This window comes from Coloeus monedula (assembly GCF_965178545.1).
Source record: "Coloeus monedula genome assembly, chromosome: 6".
NCBI lineage: Eukaryota > Metazoa > Chordata > Aves > Passeriformes > Corvidae > Coloeus > Coloeus monedula.
Window position 1 is genome coordinate 18,538,964 of NC_138786.1, and position 16,306 is coordinate 18,555,269.

Below are 16,306 nucleotides of genomic sequence, written 5' to 3' on the forward strand. Positions count from 1 at the left end.
AACTGTATTTCAACCCTCTACAGTCAGGCTTATTCTGAATTAAAGTAGATATAATCAGCTCTAACATAACGCAATTGAGAAGAAAATTGAGTAAAATAGAGGCCACACAGAATAGCTACAGTACAGAAAGGTAAGAACAGGCAGACAGAGTGAAATGTGGATACCAAATCAGATCAAGCTTCCTCATTCTCCCATGCAGAGAGTTCCTAAATGAATTTGGATTCCTTTGCATTACTTAACTTGATCCATCAAGTACAGTCCTTATATCATGCACTGAAGGACACTGGATTCTGAGGACTGCAGTATGTCAGGAGGAGCAGTACCTGCAAACATTTCCATCTCCCATGGATGCCCATCTGGGGGTGGCTGAGTGCATTCACGCCATCTGAGCAGTGATGGCTGATCAAGGGAGTCTCTGCCCTTGCCAAAAAGAGATGAGGGCCAAAGAGCCATACGAGATAAAAGCCTGAATCTCTTCCAGTACCGAGGACTGCCTGCCAGATCCTGACCTGATCCTGACACACAATCAGGCACTGCTCACTGCTGTCACATCTCAGCTAGGCCTTCAGGAAAGCACAAAGTAGGTGATTAATTTTGCATATATAAGCTATACCATTAGAATCTGCACCCTGCGGGCTCCTGCTGCATTGGCATTGAAGCTGTAATCCATTACATCTGTCTGAGCACACACTTCCTCTGCAAGGCGTGTATTCATAGGACTGTTAAAAATGTCAAGGACTTTCAGCCTCAGATTCTGACTTCAGCCTTCCCAGTTTAAATTTTCACTCACATAACTGCCTTAATTTCCATTTATATTGTTCCTTTTAGTTTCAAGCCACATACATAGCCTTTACTAGCCTAGACTGATCAGTTCTGACTGCCTAAAAATCAGCAGAAACAACTGATTAAGGCAAGGGCCTGGAAAGAGTCCTCCATTGAGGCTTGGAATCTCAGTCACTTAAGAGATTTGGGGCTTGTGTACTTAAACTCATTCTGTAGTTCCCAGGAGAAAAAAAAAATAGTATGTGAAGCACAGTAAGGAACAGCCTTTTACAGAGGCATCACCAGGTCACCAGCTGAACCACAGCTTCTCTTCACTCTGAGCTTTGCCAAACCCCATGATGAAGTCTCAGACTTGAGCAGCAAGATCATCTTACTTCCTGGTCCTCAACTGAACAGGATGCAAAATATACACTAACATCAACTACAGAAGGTATTCACTGCTCCTTAAGTTCACCTCTGAGTGGCATCAAACTGCATTCTGATAAAATATACCAGGGATGTGGCTCAAACTTCTGTGAACTCATGGACAGCTGGCACCTTATTAATCTTTGATTTCACAGCAGTCTCCTTGTGCTGGCACTTTTGCTTCCTGACAGCTTTTGTAGAGTTAATGGCTGGAAAAACCAACACTGTCAAATCTGACGATCTTAATTTTCAATTTAAACCACAATCAACCTCTTCAGAATCAATCTGTTTGAGGCCTGCATTGATCTTTCTGCCCAGGAATTCAGAACATCAGTCCCACTAGGGCAAACACTTGGAGTGGATTTCTACCAAAGCAGAGTGAAAAAGAATTTAAAAGATGCACTACAAAACATGGCTTCACAAAAGTCTTCCTCTTCTCTGAAGGAAACCTACATCACCACTAACAATTCCCTTCTTGCAGCTGTCATCCTCCACAGACAGTGTGGTCAGGAATGACCTGGCAGCTCCTTAGAGCAATTATCAAAGCCTGTTTCACACGTGACTGACATCTCATGTGTGTCAAGTGGGCAATTTCTGTTGAAACACAGGTCACTGCAACATGCATTGCAATAGCACCAGCATCACAAGACAGCAAACAGTGCAGCAGCTCAATACTCACACTCAGCAGGAGGCACTTGTTTTCTTTGATGGCACCTATGCAGCCCACGAAGCCAATGATCATGACAAACGTCCCTGTGACGATCAGTAGGTTGGCAGCTGACAGGGATGGGAAAGAAGAGGAGAGGGTGGCAAAGTTCCCTTGGGTAACAGCCAGCCAGATGCCTACACCAAGGATTCCACAGCCTCCCAACTGGGAAAACAAAGAGAAACAAAGAAATTCAGTTATTGTATCCAAGCAACCCCAGATATTAATCCACATCAATATGGCAGTGGAGCAAACCAGCAGTCACACCTAATAAGAAATGATCTCTCCCTGTTGCACTTTCAGTAGGAAAAACAAAGGAGAAAGAAAAGAATTATTATAGAGAAGTCATCACTAAGATGCAACACACAAGAAGACATAGATTTCCTAAATCCAAGACACAACCTCAGATACCAGGTCTTTTGCTCTCTAATGGAAAAGCACACATTGAGTAAAGGATAAATTCCCAAAGGTTCAGCCCTCAAAGGGATTGAAAAAATCCATGTCCTATTTAGGTACCTTACAGAGCTGCCCAGAATGGCTGAACCATTTTCGATTCCCCATTCTTCCCATCCCAATACACTGTCTCTCATCCCTGACACATGCCATAAACAAATCTTGCCTAGCATCCCCCTGGCAGGACACCTCACACTTCTTAGTTAGCTCCTGCCTAAGGTCAAGCCTCCCTTGGAAGCAAGAGAGCATTCAGAGTGTAAAGCAAAGAGGATTTTGCATTATTATAGTCACACAGCACAGCAGCACTCTAGGTTTCTTTCTTTCCTGCTCTCCCTTTAAAATAACCAATTTTTATTGAGTTTATAATTGCACTTTATTATCCAAATCAATTAAAGGCTTGGAAAGAAATTGTGTTCATAGAGTAGTAAGCCAGACATATGCAAGAGCATATCCACTAAATACCTGCATAAAGTGGATGAACATAAGGCAGCTCATGAACCAGGGAAGGAAAAAGATAGAGCTAATCCTGAGGCAGAGCTAAACCTCAGAAATTAAACACAGAGGAGAAACACAAAAGCCAAAGCAATTTCTTACACTAATTACTAAGGTTGTCTCTTAATGCCACTGAACTCCTCCCCAAAATAAGGACAGTAAAGGCAGCTCTCCTCACCCCAGCTGCAAACCAGTCTCTTTTGTTCCGAGCTAAGGAACCAAACTATACCTCACTGCAACATACCTCAGCTGCACCAGCCTGCGTGTCTCCCCTGAGAGAAAGTGAACTCCAGGACACAGGGATTCAAATTGCCTCATTCAGGAGTCTTTTCCAGGCATCACTGTATTCAGCCTTTCACAAGTACCCTCTACAAGTGCCACAGAGGGACAGTCCATGCCCTGACCATATACACTGGAAATACCTCCCCTCTATTCCCACTTACAGAGCATGATCTTTAACATCATCCAAAATGACTGAAGAATAACCAAAGGAGAGGAGGGGGAGGGATACTTAGAGAAGGTAACCCACAGAAAATCATTTAGGCTAAGGGAGGGGATATAAAGAAAAGTTACCATCATGGCCCAAGGAAAAAAATTTAATCAAATAGGAATAAATTCCTTAAAGAGGGCATAAAACTCTGAAGGTCTACTGAACAACAGAACAGCATCGAAGGAGAGGTGGCAAACACCTAAGCTAAAACCAAACTGGTCAGAGTGCTGAAATACAGTCAGGAACAGCACTAAACTGGCTGAGGAATGGGACGGCAAGCAGAAGTGCACTTCTGCCTCTTCAGCTTGGAGGATGTTCGCGCCAAAACCAGCCTCAGAGCTGCAGGCACAGGGAGGCCACTCAAACAGCCCAATTAAGCCTAATGAAGGCAGATGCCCAAGAGCAGCAGAGCCATGACCTTGAAATACATTCAGCTCTTATCTTCAGTTCTTTGTTTTGAAGCAATACAACAGCACCAATAAGAGGCAGCTTATTTCATCACCTTTCATGCTCCCCATGCTGCTACACTGCTTTGGGTGATACCAACACCTACAACTATCACTTGTATTACAGAAGTGGGTCTCACTGAGGATGCTGTAACGGCAAGACCTGCTTGCCTGCTCTTCTGTCATCCACTAAACTCTTTATGATGCACAGTGTTTAATGCTTGAGACATTGTTGCCTGGACATTCGAATTCAGCATCTTCCGACTCCAAAGTCATTCGTGTTTGCAGAAATTGGAAATTCACCTGTGGCACAAAACATCACAAAAACAGCACACAGTTCATGCAAAATGCCCCAACTGGGGCTGTAGCCACTTAGATCAGGGATGAATATTTCAAGTCAGTTATTCAGCAGGAGTATCTCACTACACTGCTCTTGATTCAGAGATACTCTGCTCTCTGGCAGCTAATTATCTTCCTATTTTTGAAGAGATAATGCACAGCTCTTCCTTAGATTGGCTGACCAAACCTTGAAACGCACAAAGGAATCCTTTGAACATTAAACCATCTGGCTCAAACTGCATTTCACAGTCAGCACACATTACTGAAGACTGCTCCACCTCAGTTCAGCCCTGCTCCTTTTCCCACACCAGAACATCCGCTCATGATCCCCAAATAAATTTACTAAGCTGTCACCCCAGGCACACCCGGGAAACAGAGGCTGTCCTTAAAACTCTAGCCTAAACCGCTCTTTAACCCCCCCCTTTTCCCCAGGGAGCAAAGCACACCTGCAAGTCTCCATCTAGTGGCCTTTTAACACTCAAGCACCTGGTTAAGGAAATGTTTAAACATGGTAACATGGTTCTTCAAAGAACACCAGGACAGCCACAAGAGCTTTTCCAACAATAGCTGAATGTTTTCCATTCCAACACATTCAAAAAGCTTGCTCCCTGTCCCCTCTGCCCTCCATTCTGAACTGAACTGCAATGTAATTCCCAGTCTGAGACCCAGGAATTAGAGGCATTACATTTTCTTATTCTGGATCAGAGCCAAGAGAAAACACTTGTAGCTGGTTCTATGCTGCACATCTGTTTTTACTTCTTCCTCTTGGTATTTAAGGCACGGATAATTTTAAATAACTATTTATGATGTTCCCTCTCCTCCACTTTTTCTCTCCTTACCCCATCCCCAACTCCCAGTCCTTTTTTTTGTGTCAAAGAGTCAGAGGCACAGTGAGGAAATGATAAGTTTTGACAGTTTTCCAGGCTTGTTGATATGTGAAATTAAACAAAACCAAAACCATTAACAGGGCTACTTTTGACAGTTTGGGGGCTTCCACGAAAACAGTGACGCTGTCACAGTTAAAGGAGAAAACCTTAACACAAAGAAATTAGAGAGAAGTCTACAGCTTAAACCCAATGTATTGGCAGCCAAATGAGAGTCTGTATTAACTACATTTAGTGAGTGCAGAGTTGACTTTAAAAAAAAAGGTCCCCTTCAAAGATGCCAGGCTACTGACAGTAGCACTTTTTAATATTCCCTTGTGAAATGTTTACCACATTATTGGCCTAATTCTTCATGATAATCCACTCTCTTGCAAGCAAGGCAGTTCATGGCCAAACCTGAAACAAAATGCAGTTCCCTCTAACATTTTTTTTCCCCAATAAATGTTGCATATTTTTTTGCGAAGTCTTTTATTTTAAGATCAAAACAGTGGGGCACCAGAATATGTCACGGCCCCAAGACATAGGATATTTGAGTCAAGTTTTTGTTCCAGGAAAGACCTCAGTGTAAATCTTGAACAGGCTGTTTGGCACATCTGTGCCTGAGCTGCAAAACTGTGAGTAAAAGACACAAGCATTGGGTTCTTTGCAAGCCCTGGACTTTGCAACTGGCTGTGGAAGCAGCAGAATATTCTGCTCAAGACAAATTGCTCACAGGCATTTATGGAGCAGAGTCAAGCAGTACAGCAGGTGTCTTACTCTACAAGCAGAGATTATCTGTCTCTTCTTCCCCAAGAGATACACAGACACGTGTGCTTTCTCTCTTGGCAAAAAAGCTGCCTATGGAATTAGATCCTCCAAATTGTTCTAATGGGCTAGAAAATAAATTATTCAGGCTTCGGTGACTACATTTAGAAATGATCTTACAGTATGATAATCAAAGTAATCCCAAACAGCCCTGGATATATGCCTGTTGGTGGAGAAAATTATTCTGAAGTTACAGCTACACACTTAAAATACTGCAGGAGAAACTGACTCATTGTTCATGATAATGGTGCTGGCATCTTTAAGTGGGGTTTTTAATTGGTTTTATAACATGGAAAATGCATCTAATTGAGGCTTCTCATACTGTATCTGATTAGGATCTACTCATCACATTTCCTCTTTAAGCTAAAAAAAAAATTCCTTATGTGTTAAGAAATACACTGATAACAGAATCCAAGTGGAAGATATGACCTGTTGTTCTGCAGTTAAACTAACTCCCTTGGAGGATTTTTCTCTCCCAGTCCCTACATATTTAAACCAGAAGGGCTCTCTCAATCCCACTTGCATGAATATGCTTCCCCCGCCAATTAGAGAGTTAAAGTATACAATGAAAGAAAACAACACCTAAGTATCAACAGTAGTGATGTGAACATTATCCTGCAAATGTTCTCGTAATATTAGGCACACTTAAGTTACTGTTGCTTTCTGCTAGTGTACTGGTTTAGCACAACCTGGTCTTAGGTAGCAGGGCAGCCACAAAGATGGATCCTGTAGGGAAGCTGCTGGAAGCTTCCCACCATGTCCAGCAGAGCCAACCCCTGATGGCTCTGAAGATGGACATGCTGATGGCCACAACTGGGCCAATGAGAAAGGTTGGTAACACCTCTGTGATGACACATTTAAGAGCAAAATCAAAATAAAGTCACAAGATTGTGGATTCTAGTCAGAGAAGAGGAGGAGGTGAGAACATGTGAGGGAAACAAGATGGCGACACCAAGGGCAGTGGAGAAGGAGGGACAGGAGGTGCTCCAGGTGCCGGAGCTGAGATTCCTCTGCAGGCTGTGGCGCAGACCATGGTGCAGCAGCTGTGCCCCTGCAGCCCATGGGGATCCACGGGGGATGCAGAGATCCACCCACAGCCCGTGGGGGAGGTGCCCGGGCCGGAGCAAGTGGATGCCTGGAGGGGGCTGTGATCCAGTGGGAGACCTGGTGGAGAGAGAGGGCCCTGCTTCCAGGCTGGAGCAGCCTGTCCTTGGAGCACTGCACCCCATGGAAAGAGAGAGCCCCAGCACAGCAGTTTTGGGAGGGCTGTGTGCCTGTGGGAGGGGCTCAGGCTGCAGCAGGGGCGGTGGGGCTGCTGCTCGTGAGAGCGGACCCACGCCAGGGAAGCTCACAGAGAACTGTCTCCCGTGGGAGAGACCCACGGCCTCACACGGGGACACTCCTCTCCTGGAGCAGCGGAAGAGAATCTCAGTGATGGACTGACCAAACCCCCGTGCCCTGTCTCCCTGAGCTGTCAGTGGGAAGGAGGGAGGGGCTGGGAGGGGGAAGGTGTTCCAAGGGCTTGTTTTACTTCTCATTATCCTCCTCTGATTCTGTTAGTAATAAATTCACAACCTGAGTCTGTTTCGCCCTTGAATTGTTTCTCTTGTTCCCTACCTCACTCATGAAGCCTTTGTTAATTTTTTTTCCTTTTCTCTCCTCTGCCCAGCTGTGGCAGGGGAGGGCGAGCAAGCGGCTCTCGTGGGTGCCTGGCGCTGGGCCAGCGTGAAACCACGACAGCTAGACACAGAGAGGGGGTGGAAATGGAATACTTATGTATATTGACAGCATCAAGTGAATCAAGAATCTTCTCTGGGAGAAGCAGGAGCCTGGGTGCAAGTGCAGACAAAGGCTGTGGCACTCGACAGCCAGAGGTCTGAAATTTAATATGGGATGGTAGAAGCACATTTCTACCCTTAGAGTATTGAGGCACTAACTTCATCCAAAATGGCCATGATCTGAGCTATGTCCTTTTAGCAAGAATTTAAAAAGAACTAGTGAAAAAAACCACTTGAAAAAAGATCAGTTAGTAGGGACCACACTCCTGGGAGTGAAGATAGTGGAACAACAGCACTCCCTAAACACCAATATGGGATAGGAAAAGTGAATAGAGGATCATTATTCATTTTTCTTAAGATTAAAAAAGCTAGAGGTTATTTGGTCTGCAGGCTGAAAACCAGTAAAGTCAAGTATTTTTTCACAAAACATTTAATTAAATTCTGGAATTCATTGCCACAGAGTTTTGTGGATGCTGAAATATATGCAGGTTCAGAAAGGGATTACACAAATCAAATGAGGGCAAGGTATCCCAGCATTTCTTATAAATGATATTTTACTTGCAGCCCTTGCAGGGGAAGACCTTAAACTATTAATTGGAGGAGCTGATTAAAATGTCCTGTCTTGTCCTTCATTTTTTCTTATATTCTCTCTAAGCATCCCTAAGCAACCATGACCAAAAATAGGGCACTCAGCTAGGTAAAACCTTTTCAACATTATGGGCATTTATTTGTTCTCCTTACTTCACCCTCTTCCCCCCCTTGTTTAAATGTTTGCTTAAAGTTTGAATTTGATTTTTTTTTTGCTTGCTTGTTTGACCTGGCATCAGCCTACTTTTGGAAACAGGATTACAGACATAGACACCAATCAAGGAGTTAAATCCCTGTTTCTCCTTACCTACATATCGTATCCTTAGTTTTGTATCAATGAGTACATAGCTTATTTCAACATAAAATTTAAAGATCTGCTTCATTCATCAAATTTATCTAATTTAGAAACAAATTCAAAATCCCTATCCCCCTCAGATCCACTGGACCTACAAAAGTTGTATTTCTTTTCCTGTCAGCATGAAGATCCTATTCAGCCTCCTCTCTCTCAGGAAGGGGAAGGGGAAAGGTAAGTGTGTAACTGAGTAAAGCACAAAGCATTTCAAATGCTAGTCTCTTCAGCTCTACATATAAGCAGCAAAAATTTAAAAGCTCTAGGAAACTAGTTGTTTGGCTCTACCATCTCACTTCCTTTTCACTTTCCTTAAAGATTAGTTTAGAATACAAACATCTCATGTTGCAATATGGGCCGCTATGTAGAGAAGCAGCAGCCAAAGACTGCCAAGAGCTGTAGGCCTGCATCCCCAGTTGGTGTCAACAGCATGACTGATGGGTCACCACCCTGAGCAACACCAGCCAAAGAGCCAGCCTGAATGTCCCACTGGACATTTTCTCCTGAATTAATATCCTGTCTGCCTCTCCTTTACAACCCAGTGTCTTGTTAGTAGTGCAACACAGTGTGCAGCACTCAATATAGTTTCAAAGTAGATGTGCTGTGCCATCTTCCATGAGCCTGAACTTGATATCCTGCACGACAGCCAAGCCGCTCTTACATGAACACAGGTAGCTGAGTGCTACAGTCCCAAGCTGTGTTCTGCCTGCCAGCATGACATTCATGCCCTCACTGCCCTCTAACTCCACTGTGTCTCATCAAAGGTTAGAAGAAACACGTATCAATAGCTCATGTTGTTGTTTTCCTCCCCTTTAGACCCTTCTCTCCTACAAACAGGCTTTGTTTTAGGATATCCCACCCAGTGTGTGAGCCTGACAAATACCAAGTGATTTTATCAAGCTTAAAAGGAGGTCTGAGGTCCTGTTTGTAGACTATATGGGCAAAGAAACATCACAAGAAGGGCATTCCTTTTCATACTGTCCATAATGGAAACACTCAAAATGCTGCTTTTTCAGTTATCCTGGTGAACTCAGGGTATCCTCAGGAACTTAAGCCTTAAGAAATTCATTATTCTTTCTCAGTTGAGTTCCACTACTAAATTGCAGTCTCATACAACTAAAGTAAATTTGGGGACAATTGAAGATGTCAAAAGACAGAATCTCATGCTGACACCCCACTAATGGAAAAGTGAATAAAGAGTCACTCAGGTAACCCCTGCTGTTTTATGACTAGCATTCTCCTACACACTTGCTCCTCCAAATCATAGCTACCTATCAACTACAGGTACAGAAGAAAAGAATTGCAACATTTATGAGTTAATATTCCCAACCTAAAAAGTGATGGTTTCCCTTCATGGGCTCAAAATTCATTGAAACACTTAAATGTGTGCTCAATTGCATCCTTATTCAGCAAAGCAATAAAAGAATGTGCTTAACTGCCACTGACCTTAATTAGGCCCTTTTGTAGTGCAGTGAATTGCCCTGTGCTGCAAGGCTCTGTCACTGAGAATGTAAAAACTTGCAGAAATAGAACAGGTGAGAATAACCTATTAAGGCAGCACTGCTGATACAAGATTAAACATGATCAAAGAATATTAAAAAGTGGTGATTATCAGTATCACAAGCATCTAATCTGGCAATTTGCCTACACTGTAATTCAAATTAAAGATTATGAAGAAAGCAGTGAGTTAATGACAACTTACTGAAACAGAGCAAATGCGTGAGTTAGAAAAGGAAAAGGGATGAATGCACTAACACTACTCTTTCCAGGTTCTAGCTTTAACTGCTGCCAAACCAGAAGTGTTAAAGCTTTTTCATCTGCTCCTCAAATGGAATTTCTAAATCCACCTAGGATTACTGTAATGAAATAGATACAGTTGTAATGAGGAATACAACCATGAGGTCTGGAATCAGAATCCATCAAATGAAGACAATCTTTTAACAAAGAAGCAGCAGTGGAAGGAAAGTGGGTGGGACCAGGAGTCTCTGTTCTGTTCCATCCCTACAGCAATAAATAACTTTTAAAATTACTTTATAGCATGAACTGGGAGAAGACCAGATCTGGAGCTCTAGATGCAATTGTAGTCACCTGTTGTCACATACGTAGCACTAAATACTGAAAGCAATAGAAGCAAATACCATTATAAAGTTTGGGGTTTTATACAACACAAACCCTGTGATTTCTGTAAAGGAGATTGCTGATGGAGAATTTTACCTGAACCATTCGGATGAGATGCTGAGAGAAACTGAGAATAAGAAGCCTCAAACACTGACTCCAGAGAAATCTGGTTTAGCACAGATTTCCTGCATTAGATAAAACCCAGATTATTTGGTATCTTTAGTGCTTTTCTCTCCCCTGGAGGTACTGGACGGGTTTAGAGTAAACAGTAGTGAAATAAGATGATATGAGTCCCATAAGAAACAAAGATAAACAAACAGGCTCCTTACAGAACACAAAGATGACAGAGATGGTCATTCTATTTCATATTACTTGAAAGTTTTTAAAACATGTTGTAACAAGCACAATCTGCAGTAAAATAAAATGAAACCAAATTTTATATTGCATATTTAATCCATCCATAGAGGTATGTAGATAGCACAAAGCTGGTTGCTATAGAAACATCCAGAGTGAACATAGATAATATAGCTGAAATGCAAAATTAGTTGTGAATTTAAAAAAGTAAATTGCTGATACTGTAAAAAAACCCCCAACCAGACAACAGCTAAAGGTGATGCCCTCCCTCACAAAAGCTTTCAGAAAGTAAGTCTTCACTCTATAAACCAGTATTTGATTAAATATTCTGAACAAAGAATCTCCTGCAGTACACAGTGGCAGAAGCTAAATTCTGGAAGTTGAGTCACACCACAAAAAGAGCCTCTGGTTTCAGTCTTGGCTTTGAGGGCAGGTAGTATTTACCAACATGTCTGGCTTTTTATATACCAAGGCTGATTCTGAGCATCCTTTCTCAGGTCCCAGATTGTGCTGGTATGTTCCACTGTGATTATGGCTAATTTTCCTGATGGAGACCTCTGCAAGCATACAATCTACAAAATAGGTCTTCTCCAATTCCTCCAACAGCAGTGCAGCTATGCCATGTTCTCTGCTCCCATTCAGCTTTCTGAAGTGTACTCAGCAGCAGTGCCAGTGTCAAGGACATATATACATACAGGGTCACTAACAAACACTGCCCTCCACGCCACAGCTGACAGCAGAGGGCTGGAGATGAGGGTCAGTGGGAACACCAGCACTGCAGCACTCCCTTCCTCAGTCCCACCATCAATACTGTGCCTGAAACCTGCTCTTTCTGCCCAGTTGCTGACAACACCTGAGGACAGACAAATATCCAAGCCCCTTCCCACTATTCTCTCTCTCTAAAAAGCACAGGACTCTCAGGCTGATTTCTGGCATGCCCAACTCTTTTTGAGGAGCGCAAGCCCTGCTCAGGAATTGAGCCCACTGTGAGCAGGGACAGAAGAGTTTTGGGAAGCAGTAGGACTTACAGAGAGTATCGCATTTCCTGAGATTTAACTTTTCAAGGGGATGGGGAAAATGACCAAACTTGTACACCACAACTAGCTTACAGTGAAAGTCATTTTTAAACAGTGCCATCAATAAGAAGCTCACATGGTCATAGGAAGGATTTCTGATATGTTCAGTGTTGATCCCCTGATCAATAACAGGCTTGTGAGCAATAATCACACCTTAATAGCCTTACATCACAAAGCTCATCTTCTTTCACTGAACTCCATCAGAAAACTAAGCGAAACACATTCTGAATCCTTTATGGATTCTTTTTAATGGATTGTTAATAATATTTGTACAAGCAAACAAAGTATTTACTACCATCTCAACAGCCTAAATTCCATGTAAGCAGTCCCTTGTAACAAAACCAGCATTATGTCTGGAATAGCATCTCTCACTTCAATAGCTCAAATGCCTTGTCAAGAAAGCTATTCTAATTGGGTAGGAGTACAAGAGAAAGCAAAGATTATTCCCTTGTTTTATGTTAGCAATTTTTAATGATTGTTTATTTATATTAGGCTTTGCTATGCAATAGCACATCTGAGGCTATTTATACACAACTGCTTGTATCCCGAGCCACTTCCAAGCATGGGCAGTATGCCATCAGTAATGAATGCCATCTCAAATAATCTTTTTTTCCTGCACTAGTTTTCCCCAGAGGAAACATTACAGTCCCTTCTTATCACCAACGAAGTATCTGCTATGGAAGCATTTCAGATCCTTTGGAATAAACATTTAAACAGATCTGTGATCAGCAGCTTCGCTGCAACATACAGACAGGAGAGCCCACAGATTCCCCTCCTTGCCCATTTTATTTTGGTTTTTTGATTTCATGGATCTGAGGAAATGAGATTATGATGTGAAAATGAGCGTAAACATTCCCTCTGGAACTGTCCAAACAATGAGTAAGGCCTCCCTCCACATGCTCCTCTGGTCATGTAAGTACTGTCTCCACTTTCAAACTGCTGAAGATTTCTGGACTAAACTTCGTCTTCTTCTGTCAAGTGCTACAGGATACAACACAGGAAGACTGCAAGTATTTCTTCTGAGCTCCACTCTATACAACCAGCATTTAGACATCTATGGTGGGGATTCAGGTCACCTAACTTTTGATGTCAATGCTGTTAGTAGTGTCTAGAAATTAAAGTGGCTCACCATGGTCTAAGCATGCCTTTGGTCAGCTGAACAGCTCCCTGGACACCGTTAATGGCATTGATCAGAATTCACCAGACCACAATGGTAGCCCAGATGCCTAGAGTTAGGGCAACTCATATCTCAGCTCAAATTCACCTGCCCAGACTCTCTTTCACTTGTCATTGGAAGGAAAGAGGCATCTTCAGAGTTCACCCCAGCCTATTCTAGAATATGCATCCAGGCCAAACGACTCTTTGGGAAACTTACTCTGTGCGGTAGCCAGAACAAACACCACAGAGAGCAAAAATCCCTCCTTTACCCTGTTACCTAAATGGGAGAAAAGATGGTTCTCTCTCCAAAGGTCAGATTGTGAAGCTTTACAATCCTCCCTGAGGTAATTTGGAAATTAACTCATCTATCCTTATTAATTAAAATTACATATTGCCTTTTTTTTACTCCTTATTACAAAAACATGTTGTTGCAGAGATATTAAACCCCCATGTGTGGTCAAATACACACAGATAGCATGAAGAATCAAATTATCTCAGTTTAGCATGCTCATGGAAAGCATTCACATACACTTTCATTCTTGCACTGCCCCTTATGTGTATTATTGCTTAGTAGCTCTTAATAAAGGCACATGACTGACATGAATTTATAGCTTTTTTATTACTTTGCCCCTTCAGGTTATAAATTCATGAAACAGTTGTAGTTTATTGCATTTTTACGTTTGTCAGTTTTATTTACACACTCTTTCTTGCCATTAGATGGTAAAAAGCTTTTGGGTTTCTGCAGATCCTCAATCATTCTATGCCAAGGCCTGAAATGAGATGGAAACAAAGGCTTCTGGCTCATCTAAAAATAAATGGTCATCTCAAACACTTCCTCAGCATATCCTTCCACCATAAAGCACTACTACATAAATATGACTTCATAAATTATATATCTTAAGTTTTTGCATGCTCACAGCAGTTTACCAATAAATGTTCTGCAGTACCTGCTTCAAAAAAACCCTAGACATAAAATCAATGCCAATGATGATAAATGATTACAGCTTAATAACAGTCAAGCTGACAAAGCTGAAATGTCCATAGGGTGCACAGCAATTCAAATTCCGCAGGTGAAAAAACAAAAAGCTTTCAAATAGAAATGTTCCTGCCTTCAGCAAAGGGAGACAATGGCCTTGTGACACCCGGGTGTGTACTAATTCTGGGATGTCGCCCAAAAAAACCCACTGGAATTTCATGCAAATTTAGTAGGCAAGAGAGTAAATGAGCTTCAGGGCAGAGATGATTGAATGTGTTTGTGCTGGGTGGGACAGGTCTGATGAGACAATAAAACCAGAGACAAACATGGGAGCATAATAGAAAATAAAGTAAAATACTGAGAAGCGTAATGTTATCCAAACAGGAACAGGAGGGTATTTTGGATAGCGAATAATATCCTTGGGTTAACTACAAAATTAGCTTTTCTGGATAGGAAAGGGGAAGGCAGAAATGGGACTCTCAAATATCTCAGTAAAGTTCAGGCTAAAAATTGTATTTGTCAATCAAGGGAAAAGTCTTATTTAATAACTCATCATGAGGTCACTTGGAGTCTGCAGCTGTGCTGTAGAGAACCTGCTCACAATTAATGACCTGTAGCCACTTAACACTAAATGACTAATTTCAAATTGTAAATAAGCAGTTCTGTATGAAGAAAATGTCTCAACATTATTTCAGCCACCTTCATTCGCACTCCATTAACAATTTAAGAGGCAAAACACAATCAAAGGGGCAGAGAGCTCTCATCTTCAGATGATGAAGATCCCCAAGAAGCATTCAGTTCAGGACTATTCCTGGCATTCCTCACTCTCACAAGATGGAGTGAGGTTTTCCTCACAAGTAAGACCAGGACACGTTCGCCAGGACAAAAACAGGAAAAAAACATCCAGTTTTCAGTCTGCCTCCTCTCTTCCCTCATCTCTCAAAGGGTGAGACTGGCCAGTAAGAAGATGCTCTCTCACCAGAGGCAGGTATCGAAAGTGCATGGCTGAAAAGGGAGGGATAGCAGCATGAATAAGAATCCTCCAATGAAAGCGGAAAAATAAAGCAGAGATACATGAAGGAAAATCCTTTGAGTAAGCAGTCTCTAGTACTTAACTATGCTACCCTCTAGGCTCAGCGATCTGGGTGAACATTCCCTCTCCATCCCCCTGACATATGCCATCTCAGCAATTTTTGTTATTCTACAGAAATTCTGCATTTATCCCTAATTTGAAGACTTTCTGTGTTCAGTGAACCAAGTCTCCTCTCTGCTCAAGAACTGTGGTCTCTGACTTGCTCATGGAGGGGGAAAGAAAGAACTGCTGTGGGAAGGGGATACCAAGAGGATTGCAGTAGTAAAGCCAAGGGTTAAGTATGGCACAGCCAGAGAGGGTTGCAATCACAGGGGGAACACTAGGGATTGGAAACACTTCCCTGGAGGAAAGCTCTGGAGGAAAAGGCAGCATTCTCAGACCCAGCATCTGCCTTCCCTTCACTGCAGCAGCACAGGGAGAGCTGATGAAAATATGCTGTCACTGTACCCCTTTATTTTAAGGGAAAAAGTTGCTATTGGCAAGCTGCTGTCTGGGTAATTGCTTCCTTTTTGGTCTAATGAATCTGAGATTTGTTGTCAGCCTTCCAGGGACAGTGAAAAACTCATCTATTTTCTCCATTTTATCTGGATAAAATGGCCATGGGGTTTGCTCAGTTAGGCAGCATTAGTGTGAATGATTAAGAAGAAGTGCTAAAGCGCCACCAAGACATTCATGGCACTATCAGAGCTATGCATTAGCCCTCTCTAATAAAAACTAGTTCTTATAAAGAATAATTATCCTCAGTTGTAATCTTTAATAGCTATGGCTAGTGCAAGCAGCTAGACCTAGTTTCTGAAATACTTAAGTAAGTACTTCTGTCAGGACCTCCAAGGAGTCGTGCTCAAAGTATGACACTGTTCTCAGTGAGCTCAATGCTGCATCAAAGTCAGCTCTCTTCAGGCTTTCTGTGTAAAACATCTTCCTGCTCTGCCAAGCCCAAGGAAAGCACAGTCCATCTTTCCCAACAGCTTTGTGAGTACGATTATGCATGCTCTAGATGCTTACACAAACTCA

The 16,306-nt window shown here is 42.3% G+C and overlaps 1 protein-coding gene across 2 annotated transcripts in view; it reads right to left on the reverse strand.

Annotated features, from left to right (window-relative positions):
- TSPAN4 (tetraspanin 4) overlaps positions 1-16,306 on the reverse strand; it is a gene marked incomplete at its 5' end in the record, with an annotated part of 427,484 nt that overhangs the window by 64,281 nt on the left and 346,897 nt on the right. For both annotated transcript variants that reach the window (XM_082283545.1, XM_082283544.1), the window contains one exon: positions 1,868-2,059. In XM_082283545.1, coding sequence (XP_082139671.1) covers positions 1,868-2,059 — 192 coding nt within the window. The remainder of the gene's footprint in view (positions 1-1,867; positions 2,060-16,306) is intronic.